The sequence below is a fragment of the Alexandromys fortis genome, unplaced genomic scaffold (assembly GCF_014885135.2).
Source record: "Alexandromys fortis isolate MF-2015 unplaced genomic scaffold, M_Fortis_MF-2015_v1.1 scaffold_176, whole genome shotgun sequence".
NCBI classification, from domain to species: domain Eukaryota; kingdom Metazoa; phylum Chordata; class Mammalia; order Rodentia; family Cricetidae; genus Alexandromys; species Alexandromys fortis.
The window spans coordinates 1,473,589-1,488,159 of NW_026068070.1; the positions used below are offsets into that span (position 1 = coordinate 1,473,589).

General features: G+C 40.9%; 1 protein-coding gene across 3 annotated transcripts in view; it reads left to right on the forward strand.

Moving 5' to 3' along the window:
- Positions 1 to 14,571, forward strand: part of Vav3 (vav guanine nucleotide exchange factor 3) — a 303,685-nt gene that overhangs the window by 129,447 nt on the left and 159,667 nt on the right. For all 3 annotated transcript variants that reach the window (XM_050120991.1, XM_050120990.1, XM_050120989.1), the window contains exons 5-9: positions 2,630 to 2,738; positions 4,781 to 4,873; positions 7,793 to 7,861; positions 9,078 to 9,181; positions 11,453 to 11,552. In XM_050120991.1, the coding sequence (XP_049976948.1) occupies positions 2,630 to 2,738; positions 4,781 to 4,873; positions 7,793 to 7,861; positions 9,078 to 9,181; positions 11,453 to 11,552 (475 nt within the window). The remainder of the gene's footprint in view (positions 1 to 2,629; positions 2,739 to 4,780; positions 4,874 to 7,792; positions 7,862 to 9,077; positions 9,182 to 11,452; positions 11,553 to 14,571) is intronic.

The window sequence follows — 14,571 nt, forward strand, 5'->3', positions numbered from 1 at the left end:
CTGCTGTGTCCTAAACCAGAGTCCATCAGATGCCCTGCTATGGAAATCACAGAGCTGCCAGTATGACTTGACTCCTCGGAGTGCAAGTCGAAATTGAAATGCATCTTTCATCCTTTCTCTTCCCTCTATGATCCCCCTAATCCTCTCTTCCTAAGCCCCCTAATCTGTATCTGATGTCACAGTCCTGAGTTTACCTGACTTCTTCCTCATCAGCCTTTGCCCGAGTTGCAGCTCTCAGCCTCATAGCGTTTTGCCTCTTAGCTTCTGGTCCCCCTGCCTGTTTTTTCCTCCCCACCTCCCTTTCCTCTGTAAATCTCCTGCTGCTTCCTGGTTATCCCAGTTAATGTTGAGCTCACTGAGTGCATGGCTCCTTATGGTTGTCTCAGCTCTTCCCTCCAGTGGTCCAGCACACTGCCCTGAGGGGTTGCCAAGGCCAGCATCCGCAGGCTCTCTGAACTACATCCTTCGCGTTAGTGCCCTTTTCAGGAGCACAGGCTCTCTCTTTGTTTGATGTAGATGTGTGCCACCTTTATTGGTGTTGAAATTCTATTAGGATAGACTTCAGCTATACCCTCCCAGAAAACAGTATTTATTACAGCAGATAGCTATTGGATAAACTGACATATCCATCATCTACCTGAGTCATATGACCTCTTTGAGACCTTCCCTGACTTTCTTTAGTGATTCTTCTCTCCTCTGCTTCTTTATTTTCTGTTTCTTTCTCTTGTTGCACATATAAGATTATATGCTTATGGCTGGTCTTCTTATAAGTCAGTTTGTGTGTGCTTGTGTGTTATGTATGACGTGTATGTGCATTCATGTGTGAGTGTGTGGTACATGGGTGCCCAGGCGTGTGTTTGGAGGTCAGATGGCATTCTTGCCTCCTGTATTATTTGGGACTATGTGCAGCAGGCTGGCTAACCGGCCCCCACATTTCCAGGGATTCTCTCGTCTCCATTTTACTATAGAGCCCTGGGATTAAAGAGGTGCTAACATGCTCAGCTTACTGTGAGTTCTGGGAGTTCAAAATCGGGTCGTCACACTTACATGACAAACCCTTTTACACACTGGTCCAGATCCTCAATGGGAGAGCTTTTGATATATATATATGCCTCAAGTCTTGAGAGCGTGGAGTTCAGGCAGTTCTTCAAAAATATCTGCTGGATGGATGAGCAGATGGCTAGGTGGGTGGACAAGTATTTCTGAAGCGAATTTTTTTCTCGGAGCACCGTTCTCTCAGGCTTCAGCTCCCTCCTTTCATAGACCTCCCTTCCCTCTGGGTTTTGACAGTTCACTTCTGTCAAATGCCTCCAAATAATCTTCCATGACAAACATAAACAGCCTGTGATTGTACCAGCTCTGAAGAATGTTCCAAGTTGCGGGCTGACACAGCCGCGGTGTCCTTGGTTTTGTTTGTGTCAATTTATAACCGTCAGCCTGTGCAGCCTGAAGAGGGGGCTCAGGGCTGGTCATGCGAAAGGGCTGTGCTTCGTTCTCAGAGGGATTAACTCATTCCAACACCTCTGTATCAGTCAAGGCCATTCTGGGGGGTTGTGTTAGTAGAAGGCATTTATACAGGTTTTAAACCAGGAGGAGAAACTGAAGAGGGTAGCAGTCCTATAATGGAGGGAATGCCATGACTGACCTCGTCGTCTCTCAGGAGGGGTTTGGGAACAGTGCCTTGGACAGCCACCGCTAATGTCCAAGTACTCACGGGGAACTGGAAAGTACAAATATTCCCAAGAAACTGACACGCGGCATTTAATGACTGTAAAATAGATTTTAGATATTTTAAAGATCTTTGCCTGTCCCCCCTCTTTAAAAATAAAATGCAAGCAGTTAGCACAGATAAAGGCAATTTGATTATAGAGAGATGTCTCTGTATCTTTAAAGGGAGCTTCTCGGAGCATGGTTTGAAAAGGACTGGATTAGGCAATAATAACGTTACAGCAACCGATGCTGTTATCAAACAGATTTTCACTATGTCGGCTCCTCACCTTCCCACACTGTGCCCTTTAATAATATAACGAAGCTGAGGCCATGGAATACTGGGATGCAGAGGCAGTGTGATGAGACCATTAAAATATTTAATGTAAAACAAACCTGATTTTGAGACCATGACTCTGCTGTAGACTAGATGGGTTCCCTTCGACAAGTCTGGTAACTTTCAGATCTTCCAAAATTCATCATTTTTCATAGATCAAATACTAAGCCATAGCTATACGATAACTAGTGTCCAGAGACTTAGAGCTGTGGCTAGCTGCAAGATGATCATTAATGTGGTTCTATGAAAGTAAAAGCCAGTTAGGTATGAATTACCACCGTCCCAGTGGCTGGATTCTTCTGTCTGTCATTGAGATAATTGGAGGAACATAGTTTTAATGGGAGCCTCTTGACTCCCTCCACTAATTCCATTTTCCCTCTTCTCTGAATTGTCTGGTAACTTTCAGATCTCCCCAAATTCATCATTTTTCATAGATCAAATACTAAGCCATAGCCATACGATAACTAGTGTTATCGTATTGGGAAGATTTCAGTCTATTTTGAACTAGAACCTTTAGGGAATGTCTCAGTGTTATATCCACTGTGGACTAGAGTACAGCCATTATAACCACACTCCTTGTTTCAGTGAAACCCGCGTGGAGGACGAAGAAGACCTCTATGACTGTGTGTACGGCGAGGATGAAGGCGGCGAAGTCTACGAGGACTTGATGAAGGCGGAGGAAGCTCAGCAACCTGTAGGGCTTTTGCTTATTTTTTAAAGTAACTCTAAGCAGTTTTTTTTTAGGAAGGCGATTAGTTAGGAGGTCAATGAATGTCCTTACTTAACTTCTGTTGAAATATTTAACTAAAGCTCCTTGTTTGTTTAGAACTTAGGTTATAACTTATTTGGAGACAGGAGCTGCTTTTTTTTTTTTTTTAAGTTCAAAATGACTGTAGCGCTTTATGGTCTAACCCTTTCCTGAGAAAACTGAGCACTAGGGGCTATTGGGGCTATTGCCATGCCGGTTGGCTGCAGAGTGGCGGGAAGTTACCATTCTGTGAATCGTGAGATAGTAATTGTGAAAGTACATCGTTTCCAAGGCAGATCTATTGTTGTCATTTGAAATTTAGCATAAGTTATGTCAGCGACGGTTTCTTCTCACTTGCTAGCTCCTGTCACAAGTGGCTCTCCCCTCATTTGTTTTCCTTTTTTATTCTTTACTAATACATTGCAACCCAACCACAGTTTCCCTCCACACCTCCCAGCCCCTCCCCCACTCCCTTCTCCTCCAGATCCATTCCTCCTCTGTTTCCCACCAGAAAAGAGCCTCCTTGGGGTTGTCAACTGAACAAGCTGCAATTAGACTAGGCACAAACCCTCACTCATATCAAGGCTGGGCAAGGCACTAAGTTTTTGTTGCTGTTTGTTTGGTTTTTGTTTTTATTAAACTTCTTCAGATACTAAGAAAAACCAGTAGGCTCTCATAGCTCCCATGCCATGCATGTGCCTGGAACATCCAGAAAGAACTGCTTTGAACTGTCTTCTCATGTATGATTTGAAAATTAAAAAAAAAAAAAGTCAGTCACTTAGGCGTTTATTCGCACATTCTCTTATCCTAAAGACTTCTTCATCGTCTGGGTGGTCACTTAGCTTCTTCAGGGGTTTCATGAGTTGTCTCTACTCTCTATGCTTTTAATAAAGGGCTGGGGGAGGCTGTGGGGTTCCACACTGGGGAGGAGAGGCAGACATAGGGTAGAAATAAGTCACTGAGCCTATATTTCAGAAATATAATCACTATGTGTTTAACTTGGTGTATGAGAGGTGGGCTGTCCTAGCCGCATTTCCCAGAGGGGTTTCAGGTGCATCTCTTCTGAAGTGCCTGCGAGCATCAGCTGCGTCAGGACCAGCAGATCCTCAGGTCTCCTCCACCCTCAGTACAGTCTTCCCCCACTATCCACCCCTGTGTGGTTACCACGGGCTATAATTAACAACAGTAATAGTTTAGACTCCCTGGCAAGGCGACATGTGCTTTCCATGGCTTCTGTCACTTGGCACTCTTTGGGTTTAGTACTGTTCGTCTTGTTTTATAGAAAGCAAAAAACAAGTCACAGAGAAACCGAGTAACTTGTTTCTAGTTATAAAGCTAACAATAATCGGTATCTGAACTGAATTCCATTTTTGTCTGTGACTCTGTGACCTTGGTGTTATTGTTATGCTAAACTTTAACACTAAATGAAAGAACCATATATTATGATAATGTATAAAAGCAACATTTGAAGGATTTTACTTATTCTCTCTCTCTCTCTCTCTCTCTCTCTCTCTCTCTCTCTCTCTCTCTGTGTGTGTGTGTGTGTGTGTGTCTGTGTGTTGCTGATGACTGATATCCTGGCCTGATATATGCTATACAGTTATTAATCAGCTGTATCCCCAACTCTCACATTCCTTTTAAATATTTAAAAAATACTTTTACTATTTCCTAGTCATTTCTACAGTACATGTGTAATCTACTGCTTATGAAGGAAGTGCTTAGACTCTGTTACCAGATTCATTAACATCTGAATAAAAAGATGCTTTTATTTAAGAAGAATATTGATTTCAAAAGCTTATTATGGTCACATAAAACCTTTTCATTTGTAGTGTTGAAAAAATAGCTCAAACAAAATGTGTCACAAATGCAGCTAAGCATGTCTTTCGGCAGTGTTTGGTTAGAATGGAAAGTGATTTTGATCTTTTCCTAGATAACCTGACATGAGAGAATTCAGCTAAATAGTCTAAATTTTACCTTTCGATCTGCAGAAATCACAAGAAAATGATATACGGAGTTGTTGCCTAGCAGAAATTAAACAGACGGAAGAAAAATATACAGAAACTTTGGAGTCAATAGAAAAAGTAAGTTATCACGTATCTACGTCCCAAGGTTGCCTTGCATAATCTATGTGCTAGACCAACAGCTTTTGCAGTGTGTGTATGTTAATATATTCTAAGATTTACACTGGATGTCAGGCTCAGGAAAGCAAATACCACATGTGCTCACTTATAGGTATAATCTGAAAACACTGAAGTCATTCAGGTGCCAAGTAGAATTAGGAACTAGTAGAACCTTGGGTAGTAGAGATAGGAATGGTAGTTAAAGGATATAGTCTTTAAAAGGATATTATATTATATTAGAAAGAAAGAATATTTCAAAATCTATACCCAGAATAGACAAATGTATAGACAGATTACACACAAAAAAGCAAGTGCCTGGAACTTTGGGGAAGAGGAGTGTGCATGTGGAGTGGGGAGGGTATGCAGGCTGAGAGGGAGAAGTGGACTATGACCACGAGTGTCTGTGGGATGTTTTATGTGGTAAACAGTTTTAAATTTGATTGTGATAGCTGCATAGCTCTGAACTTCTAAGAACCATCGGATTGCAAGCTACATAGTTGTGTTGTGAGAAACGTGAATTATGTCTCAATAAAACCCTCCCAAAGAAAAAAAATAAAGACATCAAAGCAGATTTATACATTCTATAACTATTTGTTGCTCTCTTGACATCTAAATGGCACTGTTTTAGCGACTGAGAACATAGTAGCAAATGCAGGAAGACTGTGGGTTTTTCTAGTAGTTTCTGTATCGTGAGAAAGTTTAGGCTGATGCCAGGCGGGTGGGGATATACCGGAAGAGAAATCAGCCAGAGAGGATGGATGGCATGTGTTAGAGATTACCGTATAGAGTCTGATGGCAGCGACCGCAGTGTAAGAACACGGTGCTTAGTTCATCAACTGAGGAGATTGAGGGCACAAGCCATGTATATATTCTCGTGAAGAGTGTTTTGGGAGAAAGTTTCTCCAATTGGAGGGCGCAGGGGTGCTCTAGGAAATTCTGATGGGAAAGTACTCAGCTTTGGCTTCATTTATGGAACAGTCGTGGTCCAATGTGGCAGATAGAATGGGTGGAGGAGATTGAGAAAGAGGCCAGAGAACTGATAGGCTACCAAGTTATACAGGGATAAAAGCTAGAACTTGAGCAGACTTGATGTAAAGGCATCTGAGCCTTTAACACAGCACTCTGGCCCTTGTGAAGGAAGGGTGGGAAGCAGAAGAAAACTAGAAGGATATTATAATAACCAAGACAACAAGAAATCATAGCACTGAGGGAGATTAGAGGGATGTTAGACTTTGGAAATGGTTTGTCTAATTAGAATCAACTTTGCTGGTGTAGGCAAAGGATTGTGGAAGAAGGAAGAACCAAAGATGGATGCTAGAAAATGTGTGGATGCTGATGTCAACTAAAGAGATGGAGGGCAGGGTATCGTGAATCTGTTGGACATGTTAACCTCGTGTTCTGCCTTAGACTTCCACTGGGCCATATTGAGGCAGATATTAAGTATGTATGTCTTCCTCTGATAGGAAAATCTGGTCTGTATATGGATAGGCCTTTAGGCTGCAGTACTAAGCAAGGTCACTTCAGGAAAGGCCTGTCCAATAGAGGTTAGCAAAATGAGAACCAGGTGAAAACTTTTTTTTTTTCTACAGAAATAGAGAAGGGGTAGAAGAGTTGGCTTTGGAGAGTCGATTGGTTAGGAACAGTGTGGACATGTGGCATTACTGAGCCCATTGCTCTTCATGGTCTTATTTAAAATTTAGCCATCAATATAGTATATGGATCTATACAACATATGGCGAGATAGATATAGCCAAAGGATTTGTTTATCGAGAAAAATATATTGGAAGGAGACAGCATTGTTCTGATGGTGGCTCGTGGGCTGTAAACTGGGTAGAGAGTGGATCGAGACCACGAAGGATGTGAAACTCAGTACACTGGGCACATCAGGGCTAGAGACTTCCTTGAACAAAGTGAGCTTCATGGGCCGGGCATGGGATTCAGAGAGATGGCTGCTTGAAGTTAGCCTGCGAGGCATGTGCAGATGTTGCTCATGACAGTGTCTTGTGGTGTGACCATGAGATTTGGGAGTCGAGTTCACAATGGTTGAAAATAAAGGAACTGACAGGTCAAGTTCCTAGAAGGGCCCTCTCTACAGACTCTGGGATGGCTGGCAGTGGAAGAGAAGTACGGGCTGAATGCCAAAGTCTCCAGCGATGCACGGAAGTGGTGTACAAACTACAGCAGCAGACCGTCCCTCTCAAGAGCCTGTGTTGGAGAATTGGAGGGATGTTCTACATGTATCCTCAAACCTGTCTTCCAACTGTTGCCATTGTTTTCCTGCTTGACCAACAGCTTCTAGCTTTTAGGAGCCTTTTGTCTTATATTTAAGAGTCTCGGCTTATATTTATGCCTTTGTTTGCATGTATATATGTGTATGGTATGCACGAATGCATGTTTGTGTATTCATGTGTGTACACATGTGTTTACATATGAGTGGGTGCCTGAAGTTGACATCAGATGTCTTCCTCTATTGTTCTCCACTTTTCTTTTTTGAGGCAGGGTCTCTTGCTGAAGCCTAAGATTGCCAGTTGCAGGAAGTCTAGCTGTCTGCTTGCCCCAAGAATCTTTGACTCTGCCTTCCAACTTCTGGGATCATAGGAGGCTGTCACATCTGCCCAGCTTGTTCATAGGTTCTGGGGATCTGAACTCAGACACTCATGCTTCTGTGGCAAGCACTTTAACCATCTCTCCAGTCCCTATGAAGTCTTTATAGCTGTCCAGTGCAGAATTTTTAATATAGAGAGTATTTCTAGTATTTGTGTTCATAACGCTAATAAATAGTTGACTTTTAATAAATTTTGCTGGTTGATAAAAAAATCATTGTATAGATTAGGCAAAGTTATGCTTAATTAAAGTTACTCTCCTCTTCTCTCTTGGTAGTATTTCATGGCACCATTGAAAAGATTCCTGACGTCGGCAGAATTTGACTCGGTATTCATCAATATCCCTGTAAGTAAAACTGTGATAGGTACAGCTGTGTGTTTCCTAGAACATCTTCACTCATTAGTGGATTCCACATCCTTTCTTTATCTTACGTTCTTTTATGATTTTTTTGTCTTGTGTTTTCTATGATTTTTTTTCTTTCCCAAATTCCCATAGCCTTTTCTTTTGAAGAAGCTAACAGCATATCTTTAATCCAAGGTCAATTAAGAATGTATGCTGTGCACGAATGATTAAGCAAGGTTCATGCATTATCCAAGTCTCATTGTTATGAAGCAGTACTCTTATTAAGTCATCATCACGTTGTTTTCCGTCCATCTCACTATTCCCTGGTGTACCCCCAGGGATGTCATTTACCTTCCGCCATTGGCAGATTGGCAGTTAGATCAGCTGTTTCTGATTGTGCCAACATCTTATTTGATAGTCTCTGCTCTTATGGATTTTAATCAGCAATATGCCAGAGAAGACATATTCATCTTCAATTCTCAGCCTGCAAAGAGTGAGCTTGCTGTTATGTTTCTGTGTGCTCCAGGGTACACAGGGAGAGATAACGGAGAATTGGTACCTTGATTCAAATGTCCTCATTCTCTCTCTACGGCATGCATTCGCTGGCTGCTGAGGACGACTTGCTTATCAGAATACAAATGAAATTATGACTTCTGAGTTGCTACAGCAAACTGTTAGCACAATTTATTTGGTTCGTGTTTGTGTCATTAGTTCTCTGGTTTCAGGCAATTTAGTCTGATTGTTGTTAGCTTAGCACTAGGGCACCACTAATTGACCAAACAGATTTGCATCTCTGTGTCCCAGGGACAGGAATCATTACTTTAGTCTGTCAATAAAACAGTAAGTACTTGATTAGTTTTATTTAAAAATTTGTAGTGATTATAAAATTAAAAAGCCATGCCTATTTTTTATGCAAAGGAGAAATTGCCCTCTAATAGCAAGTGGGAAAGTTTCTGTTTTCACTGAACTCTGGTATTTTCAAGTCCTCTCTGGAATTGCTATTTTTCATGCCCATGTCTCTCTCCCTCTTCTCCTGCTTCCTCCTCTCCGTTTCTCTCCCTCCCCTCCACCCCCTCCACCTGTCTGCTCTCTGAACTGCAAGTCTGGCCACAGTGGTAGCCGGGTAGCTCTGGATGTGGGGTATGGTTTTTTCTACATTTGGTTGGTTTTTGCTTCTGATTCCTTCTTTTCTTTTACAATGTTTTTTTCCCCCCCTAAGGACCTCGTGAAAGTTCATCGAAGCTTAGTGCAAGAGATTCATGATTCCATTGTAAATAAAGATGACCAGAACTTATATCAAGTTTTTATTAACTACAAGGAAAGGTAGGTTTTATATTTAAACATGTGTGGGTATTGGTTCAAAATTAGAAGGAATGTTAGTATTTAAAATGGAAAATATGCATTTCTTTTTTTTTTATGAAAATAGTTCCAGATAGAAAGTAGAACATAGCATAGTTCATCTTAGGGAAGTAGTTTGAGGTTTATATGTTAATAATTAACAATGACAACAGCAACAATAATAATAAGATGGAGAGATGGGGAGATGCTCAGCAGTTCAGAGTGCTGGCTGCTCCTGTGGAATTTCAGCCCTACACCCACATGTCGGTTTATAACTGTCTGTAACTCCAATTCTAGAGGATCTAATGTCCTCTTTACTTCTAGGCACCAAATATCTATGCGCATATATACATGCAGATAAACACTTGTACACATAAAATAAAAGTTGTAAAAGCATGCCTAGTATAGTGTTTAGACTTATTTATTTATTTATTTTGGTTTTTTGATTCAGGGTTTCTCTGTATAACAGCCCTCGCTGTTCAGGAACTAGCTCTTGTACACCAGACTGACCTCGAACTCACAAAGACCCGCTTGCCTCTGCCTCCTGGTTGCTGGGATTAAAGGCGTGCGCCATCACTGCCTGGCCATATTTAGACCTTTATAGGACAGAGCGACAGACTGAAGTCCTTTTTCAGGACTCATCACTCCTGAATGATGTAGTCTTTACTAACTCACACTGATGCTCCGTCTCCCTTTCCTCTGTGAAGGAATCAGAGAGGAAGAGTTGATACTCCAATATCTGACAATTTTTGATTTCAGAGCATTAGATTTATAGTCTTGGTCTGGGGAGATAGCTTGGTAAAATGTTTACCATGTGACTGTGCTAAGTCCTCAGAATCCTTATAAAATTTGTATTCTCAGCACTGGGCATGGGGTGGGGAGCAGACACAGGTGGATCCTTGAGGTCCACTTGCCAGCCAACTCAGACCAGTATGAGACATATGCACAAACACATGCAAATACACACATGGATGCATAAACACACACAGAGATGCACAAACACACACACAAACACACATGTAGTTATATAGTCACAAACACACAGAAAGACACACATACACACAAATGCACATATACATGCATACATACAAATACATACACACAAACACATATAGTCATATAGTCACAAACACACAGACACACATACACATACAAATACATGCATACACACAAACACACACATCGTGATATAGTCACAAATACACAGACACACATACACACAAATGCACATATACATGCACACATACAAATACATACAAACATATATACATACAAAACATACATAGGTACACACATTCAGAAAGGGGGGGCAGACACTGGCAGAGAAATCAATCTATTTTTCCCTTAACATAGAATACCTTTTTTTTTTAATTTTTGGCATAAGATGTACTGCTCTCTCATTTTAAATCAAGCAACATAATTCCTAATACTAAGAAGTGGCTAATGAATTGCTTTGTGTCAACTTTTAGATAAATATTAACAGTTTATTAATACTTTTAGTTAGTGGAGAGATAAGAACACCAACAAAGCTAATAGCCTCTTTGCAAAACGTCGATATTGTAGAGCTGTCCTTGGTAAGCATGCTCAGTCTCCATGCAGTGTGAATTATTTTTCATCCGTGGTGCCTCTCTTCCCACTTCTCAGATGATGTATGTTCTTTAATTATATGCAGTAAAGAGTAAGAAGCTTATTAATGAGTGAAGTCCTGGTGATTGTAATAAAATTGTCGTAGAAAATATAACTGTCTTGAGGATGAATAAACAGTAAAAAGTTTATCTCCAATAAAATCTTAAAAAATTTTTTAATTTAAAAAGTTGATATATATATTCAAATAACATTAACAGTCATTAAGCCCTAATGTAAAATCTGTCTTCCATAAAACATACATGGAATCAATCTTATTCTAATTTGGAACCAAAAAATTGCCTTTTTGCTGCTGTCAATATGAGTGGCCCTCACTCCGCATGTAGTCTGTGTTAGAAACAGTCTCGAACCTGGAGAGAATGTTCAGGGTGGAGAACACTTGAGAACGTTGCAGAGGACCTAGGTTCAGTTCCAGCACCCCACATCACATCAGTTTCTAGGATCCCAGCACCCTCTTATGGCCTCTTTGGACCTGCATATTGTGGTCCGCGTACAAGCAGACATGCGCATGTGTGTAGTAGCAGCCCCGACTATAGCGTTAGAGACTGAAATTCCCTCGTTCCGCCTCTGCTTGTTTCTTTCAGCCTCACGGGTTTTCCCCTTCCCTTTCAGACTGGTTATTTATGGACAGTACTGCAGCGGGGTGGAGACAGCCATCTCTAACCTAGACTACATCTCTAAGACGAAAGAAGACGTCAAACTGAAATTGGAGGTGCCTGGTTTTTATTATTATTATTATTATTATTATTATTATTATTATTATTATTTGTTTTTTTGCTCCACGATGAAATGAAGTAGTTTATTCCTCTATTTGATGAAAGCAATGGAACACGTTTCCTCATGTGTGCTAAATACAACTTCACTCCAGTTTTATAAACTATTTCGAAAGATAGACATGGTAAAAACAACAAAACAAAACAAAACAAAACAGAAACAAAAAACTGTGCTGATAATCGTAGCAGGAGCAGAACCTAACTTTGTGTCTGTGGGTTTTATACACGATTTCTTCTTAGGTCCTCTTTACTGTGATGTGGATGCTGGTAGCTCTCTCATTCCACAGCTGAAAAGACTGAGTGCAGAGAGATGATGAGTGAATCTCTCTCTCTCTCTCTCTCTCTCTCTCTCTCTCTCTCTCTCTCTCTCTCTCTCTCTCTCTCTGTGTGTGTGTGTGTGTTTACAAATGTTTTGGACAGAATAAGACATCTGCACATGCACACAATGCATAGGTATTGCCCATAAGAGAGAAGCGTTGGCAGACAGATACCAGCATAAAACACCAAAGTGCTATGTGAACACCTTGAGTAAGTTGGAGATCCCTTCAGTGCACTAGATGCCTGAGACTGGGGACTTACGCTATGTCATGACTTTGGAGGAGAGAATGGGGATAAACATCTAAAATCCCAGCACTTAAGGGGCTGAGGCAGGAGGGATTGCAAGTTTGAGGCCAGCCTGGGCCACACAGACACCCAGAGATAAGCATGGACACACAGACACATATACCCATCTGTCTGTAGATATATCTATGTGTTTGTGTGTGTGTGTGTGTGTGTGTATCTTTAGAGCTTGTCTCAACCCATTCTTTTCTCCAAAGCCTTGATTTATGTGTATTCATTATATTGGATAAGAGTTTATACATTTAAAGAACTTATAAAATGATTGTTATTTGAATTAGCACATTTAGGGATATTTTTCTGTTGTTGCCTCTTTAATATCTGCTTTCTCTTTTTCTTTGTTTAGTTCATCCGTAAAGTCAGGTAACAGAAAAGAGGGGAAAGACTTTCAGATCTTAGCCCTTCCTTGTTTTTAGCACAATGGGTGTGATTTCATTGCTTCCATCGTCCAGAGTTGAACATTATTGCTTAGGAGGTTTGCACAATAGCAGGACACAGAGCATTTTATAGTGTCCCTTGACGATAGTGACCTTATATCTAGAGACAGTTTAGTCACCACTAAATGACATCTTTAAAGTATCATTAGTACTAAGGGTTAATGCTTCTCCCAGAGAATGGATGCTTGTAAGTGTAGAGGTCTAAGCTACCTTGACTCAAATTAGATAAGGCGATAAAATAAAGCTTTACAGCTCACGTTATTAGTTCAGAGCGGAGCAGTTGTTAGAGCAGCTTTTATTTATTTATTTTTTTCTTAGATGAAGGTGTAAAACTGTGGTTCTGGCTAGGAGTCAGCATGCCGTCTCTCAGGCCTCTCTGGTTCTCAGCCCTGTTGAGTGACTGCTCTTCTATCAGAATCAGTGTCAAAGCTCTGCCTAGGACATGCACACCAGGACTGTACATCTCGTACAGTTCCTGCCAGCCTCCGGAGAGGAGAGGCCTCAGGCTGAGTTGAAAAGGCTGCCAGGGAGAAACTGCAGTTCAGCATGCAGCCTCTCACTCAGCTCAGATGTCCTCTTCCAAACAGGGCCTGACTTGGGAGAGTTTAATGAGGAATTGTAACACGGGCAGCCCACGGGTTGTTATGAGAGCTGTCTTACTCTCGACGCCCGTCATTTCCATCTTCTTTCTTTGGTGGTTAGGTTTTTTGAGGGGGTTGTTATTATTTTTATTATGTATGAGTATGTGTGTCTTTCTTACTTAGGAAACAAGTTAACGTAGGGCATGGGGTAAGAGACTGCTTTTTCTTGGGAGTCTGAGCTTAAACTCAATGATAGTTCTTTTGGTTAAGAGTGAGTTTAGGTCAAGTGGTGATGGATTACTTTAGAAGAATTATTGATGTCCCTTATTTACTTTCAATGATAAGAATTTATACCCCGATCTCCATCTGCAAGGCAGCTGATGCCAATATTTTTTCCCCCTGAACTTGGAGCTTAAACAAACTGATGTCCCTCCCAATAATTTTAAATGAATTTCTGTGATTTTATATGTACAAATTTCTGTTCCTTGCACTAAGTTGGGATGGCCTAGAGTTAAAAACTGTGCCATCCCCAAAGAGTTTAAAATACAGAATTACGGGCAATAATGCCATCTCTCCCAGTAATGCCTTTGAATGTGCTAGAAAAGCTAAGCATGGGTAAAGAAATAAACTGATGACCCACACGTTGTCTTAAGTAACTCTATACACTGAAGAGTCCATGGTCTGCCACTTGTAATTGCAGGAGAATGTTGAAGTCATGTCATTTCTCTCTAGCAGTTGTTTGACATTTTGTCATCTTTTGGAATAACAATGTATATATGTTTTAGTCAAGATTCTCTAGAGGAACAAAATTGGCAGAGTGAATCTGTACCATACTCCCGGTACCAAATTTTTTATTAGTCGGGTTCTCTAGAACCTACCTAGAAACCTATATAGAAAAGGGATTTATTAGAGTGGCTTGCAGATGCTGGCTCTGCTAGTCCCATCAGTGGTTGCTAGTGGGAAATCCAAGAATCTAGTTGTCCAATCTATAAGGTTGGATGTCTCAGCCGGTCTTCAGTAAGTGCTCAAATCCCGATGAAGTAGGGTCTGATGCCAGTGAGAAACTGAGTAGTGAGGGAGGCAAGCAAGCAAAGAGCAAAAGGTTTCTTCTTCCATGCCCTTTATATAGTTTCCAACAGAAGCTGTGGTCTAGATAAAATGGGGATCGTCCCACACTTCAAATTATTTAATCAAGAAGAATCCCTCACAGCTACACCTAGCTGCTTGGGTTTTAGTTAATTTCAGATATAGTCAAGTTAACAAATAAGAATAGCCATCTATCTATCTATCTATCTATCTATCTATCTATCTATCTATCTATC